Here is a 20,532-nt window from a genome sequence, read left to right as displayed (position 1 = left end):
ATGACTCGGCTCCAACTGACGTTCTACGGCAGCAACTCTGCTGTCCATGGTCGCAGCCACAGCACGCAGGTTCTGACCGATATCTGCCTGAACTTCCACTACGTGTCTTAATGCGCAAACCTCGCTGTGCAGTCGCTCCATCTTGCTCAGCAGGTTGGACACATCCAGGTTGTTAAACGTAACCGGCGGCAGCTCATCCAGGTAGTGGGAGACAAAACGGGGGATGTTTTCACCGCATTCATTTAGTACTTTTAGACAGCTTTTGATATTGTTTGCATCCTTATGGTTGCCTTTAAAGGTCACACACCGCTGCTTGGTTTCAGGACAGAGTTCAAACAACGTCTTTTTAGAAGTCTCGATCCATTCGGATTCAAAGGTGTTAGAGGCTACAAGGACTATCTCGTCCTGGGTCATAGTTTTAATTTTAACCGCCAGGAAGTTGAGTAACTCATCCTCTACAATAACTAGGCCGTCAACAGTCTTGTATATTGTAGGTTTTAATCGAGGCCAGTGGTTTGAATCAGGAGCTACCGAGCCACGACACACACCATCAGCCATCTTGGTATTAAGAGTACATACAAAATAGTGGGAAAGTAGAAGGTCAATTATATAAATATAGAATAGAAAATATCAAGAAGATACTCAAATGATATCTAGAGTAAAACAGTTTAGTGCCTGATAGGAGGATGTGCTAACTAATAAGGCTTTATTTAAAGAAATGTGCAGAATACGACAGTGTAATGGTGGAAGTATACACACATTGATAGATGTCTTGTAATGCACTGTTGATGAACCTGTGACCCAAGTTGTTCATTCATTGCATAACTACACTGTTGTGTATATGATATGTCAATAAACCTTAGAAAATCTTGAAATCTTGAAAGGGATGTGCAAAATAGCAATTATATACAGTCTTTAATGAACTATTAGAGAATAACGAGTAATGAATATGCTTTAAACGGATCTGCAGATAAATATTTAGTCTTCTCAAGCAACCAACTATCAAATATCTTGCCTGATTGTTGGCACTTGACAATCACCTTCACTGAATTTCATTCAGGTGTAACTAAAGTCTGATTTAAGGGTTGTTTATATTTCACATCATTCATCCAAATCTGTAAAGTAACTAAAATAAATGTAGTGGATACCAGGTTAACCTTAAAGAAAGCCCTCAGGATTATAAAAGACCACCATCACCCCAGCCACAAACGGTTCTGTCTGCTGCAGTCTGGCAGGCGGTACCGCAGCATCCGGACTAAAACCACCAGACACAGAGACAGCTTCATCCCACAGGCCAGAAGACTATTAAACACCTGAACTTAGAAATAACATTCATCTGGCTGCTACTTAGAAATTATTTATCTAATATATCATATTCCAATCACTTGTATATAGACTCTTATTGCACTATTTCACAATTTTTTCTGTGCATCGGTTTTATTGCGTAGCACTGTTGGAGGAGCCTGTGACCTAAGGGGGGGAGGGGGGTAGGACACGTTCGATTCCTGTTTTGAATAGTGTGCCGTCGATGGGTTTCATTCCATTTCAAAGTCCTTTTGGACGCTCTGTGTAAACGTCGCGCATCCAATCACAGAGGTTGAGGACTGATCACAGGGTTTGTCAAGCTAAGCACATGGTGTAGTCCCAAACGATAGCTGAGGATTCTGGGTAGTGTAGTGTCTTCTGCCGTCCAAAAACTCCGAAAATATATTTGTTTCTCCGAATCGAAGGGGGAAAATACAAAAGCATTGCACACAATTCAAACCAATCAATGTTGTGTAATCAACAAGGACAATTTGGTGTTTTTTAGTCGATGAGTAGTGCAGATATCACTGTAAAACCAATCGACAGTAAGGAGAATAGGCTACTTACTTCCGGGTGTAAAATTCTCCGTTATCCAATGGGAATGGACGCTCGTAATACAATACAGGGGACATGATCATTATCTTTTAAATAACGTTAACTGAAGGGAACAATCTATTTGACACAGCTGAAGCTCTGGCCTTCCTTAAAAATTAACTAATTTAATAAAATTAACAGTTGCATTACACAAAATGCACGTTGTAGAAATGCGTGTGTGCACCACGACAAAGGAGCCTCATTCACTTTACATTGGGGTTGTTTGCGTGTTGCCGACACGCAAATGTAACAAAGTTCGTGACTCCACCACGCATTGTGGTGTTAAGGAGTCGTGGTGGAGTCACGCATTCTGGTGAGATCAGGTTGTCATTACTACATGTTGACACTAGACAAATACATCTGGAAGGATTTGCCTCATATGGAATCATCAAAAGTTCAATTTGCTGAATCGGATGCCTGTGTGCAAAACGTTTAAACTTCGAAGACTGCTTTGACCTTCAGGAATTAAGCCGTGTCTTCTGTAGACCCAGTTATGCGAGGAACTTCACTGATCTTAAGAAACGGGAAGCACGATCGCACCGTTCAGATACACGTAGCAAGCTGCAATTAGGAGTTGACCTTGTGCTGATTGGAACAGCTTCTTTCCTGAACTGAGAGATGTGTTTCCAGGTTAGGCTTATCAATAACACTTACCTTCATCAATATCCTCTCTCTGAGAAGTAGACGCCCGCTGCCACTGCTTGATTAAGATCAATGTTGTCCTCACTTCAAGTGCGGTCTGGATTATCCGGACCAAAGCTTGAGCCATGTTCATTCACACTGATACATATTTCTGTGAATGTGTCAAATGAATGAAGCTACTCATTTGATCCATTGTTAGTGTGAAGCTGACAATTGAGCGGCCCAGACCGAGCAAGGAGGCAGAACGTAGTGATGTTATGTATTGCGCCGAGGCTTCGGAGCGTGTGTCGAGTAATCCCCGAAGCTTTTTGTGAAGCATGTACCGAGGCTTGTATCGTTTTGGGCCAGTGACGTCACCGATGACAAACGAAGCCTCGCTGCCTGTCGATACCACGTGACTGCTTCACGAAGCGATTCAGATCGGTTGAACCGTTGAACCACAACGCTCATAATACCCATGGATGTATAATAAGAACCATATCCCCCCTCCTGTACCCGGCGGGCCCGGGGACACGATGGATTAAGAGAGCTCAGACCCTCACTTATAGAGGTCGGAACATGTCATAATAAATAGATACAAGCATAAATAAATGTAGGAATAAAAACATCAATAAATACAGGAATACAGATGTTACAGTTTTTTCCGGGAGCTTTAGTGTGTGTGCTGTGGCTCAGCTGGAAAGCAGTTGACTCACGACCGCAGGGTCCCTGGTTCAACGACTCGTCAATACGTCTTTTTTGTTGTTTATAAAAGCTACAGCTAAATGAGATAATGTAGTTAATAAATGTATTCTTTGATATGGTTTAGCCTTTCTCAGGCTACAACATGGTTAAGTTTATGAATATTATTAAGGAATACAAATCCGTCTTTGCAATGTTTACCAGCCTCCTTAGGCTTTTCGATCACAATCATTAAACTGTAATACATACAATATTGTTAACATGAAAATATGATTTAATGTTCGTTGTTTAGAGTTATTCTAAGGCTTTACACAATGGGAACTCGGTATGAGAGCACACTGTTGAGAAGTCCAATCTGCCTGTTTTACACACTTTGACCAGCAGGGGGTTTGTGTTCAGATGAAGCCCATGATGAAGCCTCATGAGATGAACCCTTTTGCGAACCAATTGGCTGGAAAGCTTCAAAGCTTCATAAGGCTTCATCTCGCCATCACTAGCAGAACGTCCAAAATACAACCCGGTGTGGGCATTTATTACGTCATGAACATGACACAGCATCAATCTGCTGCCCACGTGAACACAGTCACCAGCCACCACCAGGATCTCACACACACTCTCTCACAGAAAAACCCCAGAGCCTACATGCACAACCCAATCAACCCAACAGGACACAGGTGAGGAGGGAGGAGACAACACAGGGCACCAGGTGCACACAATCAACGGCAACAGACATGGGGAAAGGGGAACACATTTCAAAATAAAATACAATAAACACTACATCCATAAATTGTATAAAAATGTCCGAGGCCGTCAGTTCAGAGTGACGAAGTTACTGTAGTCACAGTTAGTATTAAAGTATTGATTGACCCTGGACTGTCGTTTTCTTTAGCATTTTAAAAGAAGCTACACTCTAAAGCTTCACTGTACTGAAAGATTTAAAACAGTTTTCACGACTATACCATTCTGAAAAAAAGGCGTTTTACTTATTACATTTAACACATTCAGCTCTTACATTGTGATGAAGCCCATCGAGGGATTAGTTTATGGATTTGCTGGCAGCCTTCTGTTATCATTTGTTTGGTATTGCATTGCGAGGTAATGTAGTATGAAATGATTGTTCCTGCAGATTGTGGTGTATTAGCGCTGAGGGTGGTTCCTAGCAGCAGGCTGGCTGTGGGCCGACTTTTAGAATGAATTCATGTTACGGTCCTTAGCTGTTCACAACAGCCTCCGACCTTTAGCCACATCTCTGTTGTGTATCGGCCCACATTGTGCAGGTGGGCCCTGCGCTGCCACGGAAGATGAATGGGTGCAGTGTTACCATCCAACTAATCAGAGTGTCTTTGAAGACAGTTCAATAGCCCTGTCTGACCTCCTTTTGATCAATGCCGTTCCACTGTGGCATTCTGTTGACGGTGGGAGAAGCGAAACATGCACACGACGGTATAGCATTCAAATTCCCACAATCCACAATTCTGTAGGGGCTCTGCAACGCACTCACATACAACATAAACACACTCTGGAGGTGTTCCTTTGTCTTCAGAGGTTTCCTCAGACAAAGCCCAGAGCATGTCGTCGGTATAAAGTACCTCTCAGCATCATAGAGCATGACGTCTTTGGGATCGTCAATGCTCATCTATTACATAATGCCATTTAAACTGCACTTGTTAGTGATGCAGATTTAACATTCCAATGCATTACTAGGAATTTCCTTTTTTGTATTTACAGTACATGCAAAAAGTCATGATTGAACATTATTTAAATACCAAAGGTCGGGCTCAGAGCTCACTCGTATATTAATTCATTTTTCTAAAGCACTTTTAGATTTGCAGGCAGGTACATGTGTGATTTCAGTGTATATTTCTGCATCAGTCAGATAAGCAAATTATTTCAAATCTCATTTCTCTACCCCTTTCTTTCTGCAGCAGCTATGTCCTTCCCTCATTCTGCCCACACTTACAATACAATGCATTTATAAAACTCTATTTCTTCCGAGGTTTTGTTAAACAAGGACCAAAAGCATTGATCTGTAAAAGAGACGAGATGATTTATGCCATGTTTAGCTTTAAACTAATGTGCAGGAACACAAAGAACTATTTGAAGACATTAATTTCCATGCACACCATAACGATGTCTCTGACACACCATCAATTACACACACATCTACACATTGACTTATGAATCAATCCCGTGCATCCAGTGAAACTATAAATCTGCAATGAAAAACCTGAATCACGATCAATTTCATGTCGACAATACGGCTTGCCCAATATCCATTTTTGGTAACACTTTATTTTAAGGTACACAAATTAACCATCAACATTCATATTAGCAGTATATTGGCTCTTTATTAGTCATTATAAAACACTTATTAATGCCTTATTCTACATGACCATATTCTACAAGTAATAAGCCATTAGTTGAGAGTTTTTCCTCGATAACCCTCTAATTAGTGCTGATTTGTTGCAAGTAAGGAAGTTGTTGTACATGAGTTTTGGTCTTAATATGCGCTGCTCAATATGGGCCTAATAAGGCAGCAGTACCACAAGAAAAGTAATTCTCCCATAATAACACTTATATGATCTATTCTTATGTAACAAGACATGAAACTATAAGTGTTAATTGTGTCTAAATAACTCAAAATTAATTATGTAACTCATGTACTACAACTTCCTTACTTGCAACAAATGAGCACTAATTAGAGGGTTATCGAGGAAAAACTCTCAACTAATGGCTTGTTACTTGTAGAATATGGTCATGTAGAATAAGGCATTCATAAGTGTTTTATAATGACTAATATGCATGTTGATTAACAACTAGTTGATGGTGAATTTGTGTACCTTAATATAAAGTGTTAACCCATTTTTTCTTGCACCTCGGGGAACATATTGAAAGTCTGTATCTGCAGTATGTACTTCTTACATTTTTAAGATAGAGACGCTCCACTGTCAGTGTGTGTCAGCCTCATAGTTACTGGAGACAGCCATCGTCTCGTGTCCCTCCAGAGATAAAACGTCTATTTGCTGCTTAACAGTCTCCCTACATTACTAAAGAAGAACTCTGCACTTTAAAGGCCCCCCACAGCTCCTATGAGCCAGTTTTTAATCCAGCTGGCTTTCCTCTTAACATCGCTTTGATTCATTCAAATATTCACACTCGGATATTTCAATCACATAAATATTTTGTGTGTGGAAATCCCCCCTCGGGAGAGATTTCCCAGCAGGCCGCAGGCAGATCAAACTGAAACTGGGATGTATTCCGTTTGTATTCAGTTGTTATGTGCTGCTGTGTTCACACTGAGGGGATAACACTGTTTACATGCACTACACTCCTAACTCCAGAGGCCTGTACTACGAAGCTGGTTCAACCTAACCTGGATATGTTTGAGTTGGCCGGTTGGCCTAATCCAAAACATACGCGCTCTCGCTAAACGGTCCTACGACGCGGGTTATCAAGTGGATCGCTCAAGCCAGACGTGTCCTATCTAGTTAGGTGCGCGTTCACATGAAAGGGGTGGCATGTGGAGCATTCGACCAATCACAAACATGGAGAAGCATACTGACAGCGCAGCGTCATACTTCCTGAATGAAAAGTCAACAATAATATTAGACATATGAAGAAGTTAAACTTTAAACATCCATGACTTAAACACTTTATCCAGGATCAAAGCCACAGAGCTGCACCTGCAAGGTGAACACAGCTGGTAACAGAACAAGTGTTTGAATGCATACATTAACAGGTTTATGATATCACTGCCTCGTCTAAAACACCATCTGACTTTAATTACATTTTTCTCGAGTGTTTCGTCAACTTATGTGTTGCTTAAAATAATACTTCTGCATACAGTATGTGACACTGTGAGTGTTGCACGGCCAGATACGGCTCAGCTGACTCAGATAAGGAGATATATGATACATTATGAAGTGATATGCCGCGGACTGTACTTAATGTACTCTGATCCGGTTACTTATGTTGTGGCCGATATTTAAGTAAGCTTTCTTAACGCTAATGTTATAACAGTCAGATTGCTCTGAAGATGGCGGTGATATTCTATTCATGTTCACGTTCACACAGTCGGTGATTTTTGCCGGCCGTCTTTCCTGCGACGGCAGCTTTTCTGTATTTCCTTTCTCCTGTAATATGACTTGATCGCTTTAAACTCCGCACACTGAGCTCTGATTGGTCAGCAGGCGGTGCTTTCACTGAGTTGAGCTCTTAGCCTGCAACCTAACCTGGTCCCGACCAGGTTAGCTGCTTAGCATATATTACCATGGAGATCTAGCCTGCTAAAAAGAGAACCAGCTTCGTAGGACCGGAAAGCCGGAGTTTTCCCTGAATTTAGCCGGCTAAGCGAAAATCCTGCTTCGCAGTATACCCCCCAGGTCCCTAGTTGAAATATCACCACTCAATTGAGACAATATAATTATTCCTTCTCTTTTGCTTAAGAAACACAAACTTGTGGATCAAGAATCCCGAATTATGTCGCCTCCTTTTCACAATCACTTAAATTGTGTTTCAATAAATGCAGACACACAATGTAGTTGTTTTACCTTGACATAGTATGCTTCAATAAAAAACACCTTTAATTTGTGGTCAACATTCAAAACAAGCCATGCTATATCCAGTGTTTGAATTACCCATTTGCTTTTGGGAGCCCTATTTTTCAGAGCACATCCTGCTACTAAATATGTCACACGTAGGGCTGCACGATTTTGGGAAAAAATGTAATTGCGATTTTTCTGACAAATATTGCGATTCGAATTGCGATATTTGTTTTTAAGCTACCCAACGGAAATGTATTGTAAAATGCGGCCATAACTCCGGCTAGGAAGGTCGTATCAACGTGCTCCCGTCTCTAGCACCCCCGCAGCCCGAGCTACATTACATTACATTACATTGCATTTAGCTGACGCTTTTATCCAAAGCGACTTACAATAAGTACATTCGACCAGGAAGACACAACCTTGAAGAAAACAGATTCATATAAGTACATCACGTTTCATAGAGCCAAGCATTTCAAGTGCTACTCAACTGGCTTTAGATAAGCCAGTCCTTTGTTAGTATATAAGTGCTCTGTTAGCAGTTCTTTGTTAGTAGTTCTATCGCTCGAGGTGGAGTCGAAAGAGATGAGTTTTCAGTCTGCGCCGGAAGGTGTGCGAGCTTTCTGCTGTCCTGATGCTACGAGTGAAAGAACTAAACTTACATGAAACTTCCGATGGGTTTCTTTAAAGTCAAGCTTCAGTTTAAGATTCACCCCGTAATAGAAACACGTGATGGCGCAGTACTAACCTGACTCAGATGGTTGGTTTCACCAAAGCATCTAAAGATCCATTGGAAGCCATTTGGAAAGGGCAGGCACTTTCAAAAGCACTTGGCAGGTGATTGGATCAATCTGTCTATCACCTTCTATCATGGGCTACTTCTGATTGATTAACAATGGCTGGTACATGTGGAGCACAGCACTTCTGATTGGTGTGGATGACAGACACACAATAAAAAATAAATACAAATTGTTAAAAAAAAAAAGTTGAAAAAAATTGCAGGCTTTGCGATTTGATAATCGCATCATTTCAAATCGCGATTTCGATTTAAAATCGATTAATCGCTCAGCCCTAGTCACACGCACGCTCTGTTGACTGGCGCAGCAGCGCGGATGCGATCAATTGCTATAAAAACACTATGCTACTAATACAGACGGTGTCACTACGCCGGCGGATGTGGCCGTTGTTGAAGCCTCTTCAGGCTCCGCATCGGCAGGCCTCTCCCTCGGTGTGGAGCTGTCAAACTCGACCCTAAAGCCGCTTACAGCCGGCCAACTAAAAGATGGTCCGTTCACATTGTCAATTTTAGATTCCTTCTCTTCTTTGCTTGTGAATCCAAAAGCTGCGAGGCTTGGCTGTTTTCGTTTCACCATATTTTTTGTTACAAAGCCAGAGTTAAAAAAATATCAATATGAAAATGTCAAATACCGCGCCGGCATCGCCACCGTAACCATAGCAACGTAAGTAGCGTAAAGAATGCAGCGCCGCAACGTACAGATGGCAACACCCAGAGATATTCACAAATATAAAACAAATGTTCAGAAACTGTAATGAACAATAACTATTATTTATGTCAAGAACTTTTATTTACAGAAACACAACATTTCTAATCTGTGCGACACAAATATGCACAGTTTGTTTGGGCTCCCCCCCATTTCGAACACTGGCTATATCATCTTGTAGTGAAATGTGTCACCATTTTGGATAAGTGTATTTCTTTCAACAATGAGTATTCCTTGACAGAATCGGTGCTTTGGATTATACACTCTGAACACGTAGTCTATAAACTCTATTTTAATTTGGAAAAAAATGCTTTCTTTGTGTGAGCAAAGAGCCGAACGAGAAACACAAATATCTCTATTCAAAGTAGTAAGGCTACCATGTCACAATGGCTGAATTGCTTTATTTATCGATTTAAATATATACTCTGGCCTTTGAGTATAATAATATATATTATACATTTACAATAAAATGTACTGCACATATTTCTTTCTCAAGGTGTATGCCTAACCACTGTGAGCACGGCGGCCGCTGTAAGCAGACGTGGGACAGCTTCAGCTGCACCTGCGATGGAACGGGATACACTGGGGCCACCTGCCACACCTGTGAGTAGAAGTGTGTGTGTGTGTGTGTGTGTGTGTGTGTGTGCGTGTGCGTGTGCGTGTGCGTGTGTGTGTGTGTGTGTGTGTGTGTGTGTGTGTGTGTGTGTGTGTGTGTGTGCGTGTGCGTGTGTGTGTGTAGTTGAGTGTTATTTTCCATCACCACTGCTTTGTTCCAGTTGTTTGGCCTCCCTCTGTTTCTCCTTTGAGTGATTAAGCTGTTTCTCTCTCGGAGCCTCAGTCTGAACTTTGATTTGTTTCTGACTGTGGTGTGTTCGGTTCTGAGGAGAGGCAATCCCACCAAAGCACCGGCACAAAGACACAAAGAAAACAGAGTCAGAAAAGCCAGAGGGTTTTTCAAAGGCTTAAAAATGTTAGAATGCCATCCCCTTCTCCCAGGGGTCGCATATTGTTCTCTTTTAAGAGAGGATGGAAGGGAACATGTTGGCCATACTGTAATTGTTCAACAAGAAGAAATAAGATAGAAGAATAGAGTCATTTTAAATTACATCGATCATACTGTAAAACAGCCTGATATAGAACTGTCTTAAAGGTGGGGTAGGTCATTTTGGAGAAACCAGCTCGAGTGCGCTAGAATTTGAAAATACACAGCGGGCCAAATCTGCCACTTCCTCACAGAGCCCCTCCTCCAACACACGCACGTGACCAATGAGGGCACGAGATAAGTTTGTGCCCTGATGGAAGGCTGACAGGCAGGTAGGCCATCCAGTTACTTTAGCCGGCTCAGATGATTGGTCGTGCTTTTTACAGCGCCACGGCTTCCAGAGATGACATTTCTTTATGTATTTTTTGTCAAAGCACTTCAGATATTCATTACCATCGGATGTTAAGAACATTCCATGGAATATAACAAAAAGTGTATCTCGAGCCGGTTTCTCAAACGTACCTACCCCACCTTTAAGGCAGTTAATAACGCATAGGAATAAGAGATACATGTGATTGTTATTTTTACACAGGACATTTAGTGAGTGATGATGAGAGGAGATTTTATAGATAACGCATTCCGTTGAAAAATGTTTAGTCGGAGTCGCAAAAATATAGTCAGCAAGACATCAAGGAGGGAAACCACAAACAGAGAAAATAATCGAGACAACAAGAATGGAAGAAAGGAAGGAGAGATGAGAATGACATAAACGGTATTAATAAAGAGCTAAGAATAAACAGAGTAAAAGAAAAAAGGCTTATTTTTCCTATTTAACTCAGCATTACGCCCGTGAACGCTGTCGCCTCATCGAGGAAGTTTCTCTCTCTGTGAAGTGCAGTGTCTCCGCATGTCTCTGTCACAAACATAACATCAATATGCTGTCAGATAGATTGCTAAAGTGTGTGCGGCAAGACACCACTTCTTGACAGGTGCCGAAAAGAGACTGGCAACCGCATGAAATTGCCTTTTGGAGGAAGGAGGAAAAAAGCAAATTGAGGACATCAATGAGCTATTTTAGATGCATCCGAACATTCCTCAATTGAATTAGTCTTTGGTCTGACAGAATGTATCGTACTTTTCATATGCAAGCTATCTTTGGAGAAGTATACCCTTACTTATTGTGGTATTTATCATAGCTGTTGGCCTCGTATGGTGTGAACATAATAGAGTATAATATCATGTAGCACACCGTGGCTCCATTTGCCCAGTTGTTTCATTTTTCCAACCAACAGAACAAGAATGCAAACAAACAACGGTCCTTTTTCTCCATTTCCACATGGATGTGTGGAAATATGGCCAGTTGTTTATCCATAATCCTCCTGACAGACAGATCCTTTCTTATTCTTATTATCTTTTGCTCTTAGCTGCTCTTAGCTTTGTCTCTGATTGTTTTTCTTCCTATGACACCTACATTTCCCTACGGGGATACATGAAGCTTTATCTTATATTGAAATGTCACTCAGCCATGTCCAAAGTTATGGTTTTTATTTCTTTATTCTTCTGGTGTGTGATAATAACCTCAGTGGCTATTGACTTGTTTGTCTTGTTACCTCTTCCTTTAACTGCTCATGTGTCCCTTTACTCCCCCCCCCCCCCCCCCCAGCTATCTATGAGCCGTCCTGCGAGGCCTATAAGCATCGCGGCCGCTCCTCTGACACCTACTGGATCGACCCTGACGGCAGCGGACCCCTCGGCCCCTTCAAAGTCAATTGCAACATGACAGGTGCGTGCGTTAGTGCCTGGAATCAATGTGTGGGCATGTGTGTGTGTGTGTGCGTGTGTTTGTGCAGGTGTGTGTGCATGTCCCCACTCTTTCCAGCCAGTGACCTGTGATGGGGGAAAACTCCACCCCCCTCTTAAACTGCTATACCTGAGGTTTCCGTGGCAACGCGGTCACAGCTGCTGACATTTAGCTCTGAAGGAGCAGCTACCACACACACACACGCACATATTCACACACACACACACACACACACACACACACACACACACACACACACACACACACACACACACACACACACACACACACACACTCGCCACAAGCGCATTTGAAACGGGCCTGGTATGCAGAGCTAAGAGTGCTCCAGTGATTTGAGTGACACTTCTACACAAAGACACACACACACACACACATACGCACGCACGCACGCACACACACACACACACACACACACACACACACACACACACACACACACACACACACACACACACACACACACACACACACACACACACACACACACACACACACACACACACTGTGCAGTAAAATGTGAAATAAGTGGAGAGCAAAGGCGAGACTTTTAATGAAATGTCACTGCACTCCACTGGCTAGCCCTTAGTCACGCTGAATAGCTCTCTCACACAACCTCAGAAATGTTAAGAGTGTCTCTTCCTCCCACACATACACACACACCTCAGAGGCCTGAGACACACACACACACACACACACACACACACACACACACACACACACACACACACATTCCCTGACTGACAGTGTGAATGAACGGGGAGATATCTGAGTGACTGGCTCATGCTTTAGCAGCACAGCAGTGTCAATTAAACTCTGGAGGCTCACGGCTGTAACTTAGATTACCCTGCCACCGCCATGACAGACACACTGCAGTGCTGTGTGTCCTGACTTTAACTATCACACTACATTTAACGCATGTATTCTCACAGTTGAGTTTAACTTGGTAACGTGTTTGTGTTTCAGAGGACAAAGTGTGGACGACGGTTATGAACAACCTGCCGCCCAACACTGCCGTGACGGGCTCCAGCAGAGAGAGACGCACCGTCCTGCAGGTCAACTACAGCGCCTCCATGGACCAGGTAACACACACACACACACACACACACACACACACACACACACACACACACTCACATACTAGCATACATTATGGAGGAAGTATTGTGCTGCTCCGTGTAATATTTGACTAACTAAATCAAGAACAGTGTCAATTGTTAAAAAAATATTTTATTTTATTTATTTTTTATTTTATTGTTGCATACATAGTTTTCAGGTATTTAAACTTCATGCCACAAGACTATATCTTCATATTTTTTTAGATTTGTTTTGCAACAAGCTAAGAGGAGAACTCCCAATCAGCAAAGTTCAAATCTATTTTGTTTTAAAAGACGATATCTCACACTTGCAGGCACGTCTCACACAGAGTACACTTCCACCAGTCTTCACACACCGTTGTCGGTTGAATTGAATCTATTTTTCTCTTCGCTGCACTGTCAACATGTTCTCCTGCTGTACGTCAGGCTGTCTCCTCAGTTGTCTGCAGATCAGAGACTCCTTTATTGTTTTCACTGAAGCCACACTGGGAAGAATAAACTCCCACAGTCCCTCACGGTGACAGGCGGAGCATTCAAGTAGAACACGAAGGTGAACCACGTATAAAACCAAGTTCTCTAATTGTTGCACCTTCACTTGGATTATTCTTCGTTCCGGCCTTCTTTCTAGTCTCTGATGATAAGAGTGAAATGAGTCACCTCTCCCTATAGCTTGGGGTGTCTGTAAACACACAGTCTAAATTGAGTCTGTAACCATGGTTATTCTGTGCCTGTGTGGACCAACCTACACCATCAGCAGCGTCATGTACTCACCAGCTAGGGACAACAACGTACAACCCTCTTCAGATCCAGTTTGAATAAAGAAGCCATACCTTCATCTGTGGGGTGCATCGCTCTACATGTTGTGTAAGGACACGAGCAAGATTTATTTTTGTAAGTGTCACTCTGAGCCACAAGCAAACTGCATGAACTTTAAAAAATGTTCCACGCTCCACTGGCGAGTGACGGCGTTTTTCACCTGCACGAGGACAGGGTTCAGTTGCATATCCCTGCTGTAATGATGTCCCTTCCTAGTTTGTCTGGCTCACGTGTTCCATTCTCAGCTTCTCTAAAACACCGGAAGCTAAATGAAAGCATTACGGGGCGCTATGTTCCATTTCAAATCCTTACATACAATGGTCCCGTCTGTTTTAATAAGATAACATAAAAAGACGTGTGTGTGCTTGTGTGTGCAGGTGACATCCATCACCACCAGTGCAGAGTACTGCGAGCAGCTGATCTCCTACAGCTGCCGCATGTCCCGCCTGCTCAACACTCCAGGTGAGACGCATCTTTATTCACCGCCGACTCGAGAACACACCACCGAGGGAGGCAGGCTGTTCCGTTCGTCACAGAGCCAGAATGTGATGTGCAATTCATATTAATAACACACTCCTCCCGTCTCCTCCTGTCTGGGGAGGCTGCACAGGACACACACATTAAACTGGGGTCGTACGGTCACGAGAAACCAGCGGAAATCATCATATTTCAAATGAGTTATTGCAAGGCCTGGACAAGTCTGGGGGAAATGTCTAATCTCACAAGTCGTGGAGAAGTCATGGGAATAATCTCACACAAATGAGTGAGCAGTTTCATTAGAATCGGTTAAGATCATTTAAATACTTACTTTCTGCAATGACCGGAGTTACAGGTTGTATTCCAGAGACATGTTCATTTGCAGGAGGTACATTGGGATGCAAACGTTGTATTTGGTTAGTCTGAGGGTGCGTTCACACCTGCCTTGTATAGTCCGGTTGAATCGAACCCTGGTGCGTTTAGCCGCTTGGTGCGGTTCATTTGGGTCGGTGTGAACGCAGTCCGAGACCTCTGAAGTGAACTAAACAACCGGACTCTGGTCCGCTAAAATAGGTGGTCTCGGAGCGCTTGCTTGCGAACTCTGGAGCGGTTCACTGCTGGTGTGAACGCAGTCCGCACCAAAACATAGGAAGTATTTACGTGTCACAAGAACGCGGATATCTTCAAAAATCTTTAGCGAAAGAGTCTTTCAAGACATCCGCGGTTGTTTAGTTAAAGAGTAAAGCAGAATTAAGTGTTGAACAGTGTCGTCTAAAGTAAATATTCTCCGTCAGCTAAGAACACCTGTCGTCGGTGAAACGCCCCTCCTCTGCAGAACGTCTCTCATGGATAAGCAGGAAAAGAACACCGACAGGCTGATCAGGAGCCCGACGTGAAGCGGAGGGATCTAGATCGGCTTTTTAATTACAGATCGGCTTTTTGATTACAGATTTGAAAAAATCGTTGCTTGCTTTAAAAGTAGCACAACTCATGATGTCAAACCTTGGGAAGTATCTAGATATCCCTGCCCTAATGCCAAAGTAACTGGCAACTGAATATGTGTCGCCGTCTGACCTATGTCTGGACCGCTGCGTGAAAAGGAGGGTTTCTGCCCGTTACTTCTCCGCTGTTTTCTTGTCGCTCTTGTCTTGTCAGTTTCAGCCAAACTGTATTCAGTTAAATCGAACGGACTTCTTTGTGCAGATGTGAGCGTCCTTAACAACGGTCAATAAATCCTTGACAGCGGTCTGTCTGTTCTGGATTAAAAACGTGTCACGTGTTTTGAATTGACCAATCAGAATCGAGTATTCAACAAAGCCATGTAATAATGTTTTTTAACGGACGTTGTCTGATTATTTAATCATATGTCTGTTGATCTCCAGACTAACAGCAGCATGAGAATAACCTGCCGAAAGTGCCGATGCTTCATGGCGGAGGCTCCGCTAGAAATTGCCGGGATTTGCGTTTGTACCCCCTTAATGTCTGACCAATGGGTGAACAGCATTACCGAGCACATGACTTGTGTTTAAAGTTTATAGTCCGTTTGAGTTTTGCCCGTGTGAACGCAAACCGAACCTTCTGAAAAATGAAACAATGTAACAAACTGTCGTCTGGTGCGCACCAGAGAGCGGACTATTAGGTGTGAATGCACCGTTAGTCTAAGTCAGGGGTGTCAAACTCAAGGCCCGGGGGCCAAATCCGGCCCGCGACTTCATTTTATGTGTGTGTGTGTGTGTGTGTGTGTGTGTGTGTGTGTGTGTGTGTGTGTGTGTGTGTGTGTGTGTGTGTGTGTGTGTGTGTGTGTGTGTGTGTGTGTGTGTGTGTGTGTGTGTGTGCATAGTTGTATTCCCAGTGTGTTTTCCCCCATGAGAATAGCAAGCTTGCTGTCATTGTCAGATCTATCTTTTTTGCCTTTTTACTCTTTTCTCCTCTGGCAACTTTTTCTCTCTCACACACACAGCTTCATAAAGAAAATACACTCCTGGCAATTAGAGTGAGTGAGAGGAGAAAGTCAGTGGGTGAGGGGGGGGGGGGGGGAGAGTGTTCTGGTGTAATTGAGGTTTGCCTGGGCATGTGTGTCCACGGTCCTTAATTGACTGAGTGGGAATAAAGCAGTAGGTGGTTAGTAATAGTGGGGTATTAGTTCAGCTGACCAAAACGTTGCCATTAACTTCCACTGCACTGCGAGACGGCACCAACCTACACACACCTTATTAAAACGCTCTTTTTCTGCACTCAAGCTTAACATGTTGTCGTGGGAACACACACACATGCACACACCCCCTGCCAGCACCACACACACACACACACACTGTCAGTCAGTCCTTCATTAACTAGTTTACTCCTAATTCACTACCTTGCAAGTGAGGGAAATCCAATTACCAGTTTAGAATGACTGAGGAAGTACGACCGGGGAAAATCATTTACTCAAAAATATGCTTCATAAATTACCTGTCAACAGCATTTTCTCTCTCACGCACGCCCACGCCCACGCGCACACACACACACACACACACACACACACACACACACACACACACACACACACACACACACACTTCCACCATTCTTCTCATGCAGATCTCATCTATAACCCTGGTGTGGCATTTTAGAGCTAAACGAAGCGTGAAATGGGAATTATCTTCTGCCACCACTGACACCACTAATTTGGAACTCGGGCAATAATTGTCCTAATTGTTTGACCCCTTCTTCTTCTTCATCCCTCTCACATATCGTGTCCCTTTTTCTGTTTGATTACCTCTATTCCAAATACATCCTGCACCTGCAAACAGCTTGTCTCCGTGCAACATTTTCTCATTCGCAAGAGGGGGGAATAAGATAATGGGCGGGCGTGATGCTGATGCATGACGCTACACACACACACAAGGCAATATTTCCATTTCCCCCCCCCCACACTTTCTTCTATCTCATCTCTTCCCCTCTCCACTGCTCCCCATCTTCCTCTGCATCCACATTTATCAATTTGTATCTCCCCTCCTCTCCCTTTGTTTTCCCTCTTCAACCCATTTACCATTTTCTCCCATTCTTCACCTCCAATTTTCCCTCGCATTATTTTCTTCCTTCATTTTTAAATATTCGTCACCTTCCCCGCCCCATCCCTCCTCCACACATGTACCCTCACTCACTCTGGTGAACACTATTTCCATTAGTGTTGGAATAACGGCTTAACGGGAGAATTAGCCCCCTTCACTAATGAATTAGAATCATTCCTTTCAGCGTAAACAACTTGTAAACAACCGGTGGCGCAAGCTCGCACAAACAAGCCCTCGTGCAGATGTCGACGCAGATAGAAACACATGGCAATCGTTCTCTGACACACACACACAGAGGAGTTGTACTAAAGTGTGTGAGGCTTTGCATCCGTAGTGTGGGAAGGTCATACATGTAAAGGTACTCCTTCTCTCAGCTTCCTTATCGCTGTGAGTTATGTAAATAAAGTCATTATAACATGTGTCTGGCTGAGCATCACACATCAGTTTCAGCACCTGATTATGCGTGGAAGTAGGTTTTTCTAGTAGCTGCTTATCTTTCAATGTTTTTAAGTTAATTATTTCTTATCTGCCAGGAAATAACAAGTAAATAACAAGACCGTGAAAGTCTTCTGCATGTGTGATTGAGAACATGTGTTGATTGTGTTGTAGAGCGACACATACAAGCCTGTACACACATAGTTGTGTCTTTGTTTCTAAACCGTTGCAAACTGCTTGGAAAACAATTAAATCAGTTCCATGATCTAACAGCGCTTTTGTTAAGGTTGGTTAGGATCAGACAGGAATCATGTTGGTTAAGTTGTGGCAAAAACCTTTTTCACTAATAAGCACTTGGTTTATGTCAGGGGGAGAACCACCGTCAGGATTAAAAGAAGAACATTTTGAGTGTTCGTGGGAAATAAGAAAAGCACTGTGGTCTCAAGTCTTGAGGTTTTGGTAAATGTAAATCCTACAAATACTGAAATCAATGGGGCGAAGCCTGCGAGCTAGTTCAGGCATTCAACTCGAGCACCAGTCATACCTTAACACGTGACGCACCTCGTCCCTCTTACAACCAACCAAACACATTCATAAACATGCCGCTCTATTTAAGCCGCCAGGTCTTCCTGCCTCTGCCTCTGCCATGCTGCCGCTGCCGCAGCCGATGCTGCCGCTGCCGCCGCCACCGCCACCGCCAGCTCCCACCCCAGCTCCCACCCCAGCTCCCACCCCAGCTTCCACCCCACCACCCACCCCAGCTTCCACCCCAGCTTCCACCCCAGCTCCACCCCAGCTTCCACCCCAGCTCCACCCCAGCTTCCACCCCAGCTTCTACCCCAGCTTCCAACCCAGCTTCCACCCCAGCTTCCACCCCAGCTTCCACCCCAGCTTCCACCCCAGCTTCCACCCCAGCTTCCACCCCACCACCACCCCAGCTTCCACCACCCCAGCTTCCACCATCCAATGATTTATGATAGTAATCTGATCATGTCTGTTGATGGTGCTGCAGATCCAACGCTTTCTCTTCCTGTCAGCAAAATGACATCTAATTAATCTGGGGTCAAGTCATAGCTGCAATAGCCAATGGTATTGTTATCCAGTAATGTCAAAAGTTATTATTCCAGTAAACGCTGTCTTTATGAAGTGCTTTATTTCAGGATTGCATTATGGTAGAGTGTTGTATTAGCATATGTATTGGTTGTTAAACTGTAACCTAACAAATATCTGGTAAAAGGCAGGTTTATATAGTAGACGGATGGAAAGAGAGAAAGATTACAGAGTCTGGGGAATAAAATGGAGAAACCTGGACAAAGAGAAAGTAGTAAAAAGAGAGCAATTGAAAGTGTGAACTGTTCTCAAAGCTGTCACACACTTCGGTGCAGGTCGAGTCTAAAGGACCGTTCACTCTTTACCAATGCTCTGATATCGAGGTGTGGAGCAGGGGGCTCAGTTGAAAAAACGGACTTGGGACCACAGATTAACTGGTGGCCCACAGAGGTGACAACAACAACAAGCTTCATCTACCGGCTTTAGAAAGTATTACTCAGCTTTGTTGTCCCTGATACAACACGACAACTTGAACAAGGCAGAGAAAAACTTTAGAAAACCAATAAATACGAAGCAGTCTTTAGCCGTTAAATATGACGTCTCAGGTTCTGTCCAACAAAATAAATGAAGTTTATTGTCAAGTGAAATGTATTGTTGTATATAAACACAGGAAGAGAAATTTAGAAGTGAAATGTGACCAAATATAGAGATATTATTTTTAAAAACTATCATGAAAACAAAAAAAGTCAATATAATTACAATATTTATACTGTAAGGAGTAAAAATAGGCAAACAAATAAATACATTTAGAATATGACAGATTACTGTTAAACATATGTGTGTTGGGGAATAATTTGCCCTGCATGTCCTCCTTCGCCCTCTGACGCAGCTGAGCAGCCGCTATCTCCCATACGGAGGGGCTGCCCTAGCAAGTTGTTGTTGTTGCCAGTTTATGACCGGGCAACTGTCGGTCAGAAATAGTCATTGTTGCGGGACACCTGGAACACTTCCTTCTCGGGGTGTAGATGACCCCGAGCCATAACCGACAACATGTGATTCAGTGTCCTCAGCTGTTTAGTCTATCTATTGAAGAATGCTGATTATTACACTCTGAACTAGTTAAACCCTGGAGCTACAGGAGGGCTCTTCAGGATTGATTGTGGCATCTCAACCGTGTGGTCAACTCGTGGCCCGTGACCTGTCTCGTGAATTCTCCGGCTGAAGCTCGTAAAAAAAACATCAGTGTTTGCTCCAGCTCTCCTCGTGTCTCTCTCTGAGTCCTGACTCCAAGTGCTTCAGAAGTTTGCCCACAATGTGCACGATAGCAACATTATAAAATGGAAGAGCTGGGCAGTTTTAAAAGTGGAGTTATTGTGCAGAAATATGTTGAAAAAGACAACAAAAACGAGTAAAATCGAGAATCTAAGACATTAAATGATGCTAAGAAGAGTAAGAATATAAGGATTATTCATATTATACTAATTTATAAATTAAAAGAATAGGGGAGACAGGAACTGCAAAATTAATTCACGTATTAT

At 43.1% G+C, this 20,532-nt stretch overlaps 1 protein-coding gene across 1 annotated transcript in view; it reads left to right on the top strand.

Moving 5' to 3' along the window:
• The window catches only part of cntnap2a (contactin associated protein 2a), a 365,546-nt gene that overhangs the window by 269,640 nt on the left and 75,374 nt on the right, over positions 1-20,532 (top strand). The window contains exons 12-16 of the mRNA XM_071206976.1: positions 9,762-9,868; positions 11,911-12,030; positions 13,033-13,148; positions 14,357-14,441; positions 18,561-18,936. Of these exons, the coding sequence (XP_071063077.1) occupies positions 9,762-9,868; positions 11,911-12,030; positions 13,033-13,148; positions 14,357-14,441; positions 18,561-18,936 (804 nt within the window). The remainder of the gene's footprint in view (positions 1-9,761; positions 9,869-11,910; positions 12,031-13,032; positions 13,149-14,356; positions 14,442-18,560; positions 18,937-20,532) is intronic.

Source organism: Pseudochaenichthys georgianus, chromosome 20, assembly GCF_902827115.2.
Source record: "Pseudochaenichthys georgianus chromosome 20, fPseGeo1.2, whole genome shotgun sequence".
Lineage (NCBI taxonomy): Eukaryota > Metazoa > Chordata > Actinopteri > Perciformes > Channichthyidae > Pseudochaenichthys > Pseudochaenichthys georgianus.
This window is presented reverse-complemented; position numbering and strand designations above follow the sequence as displayed.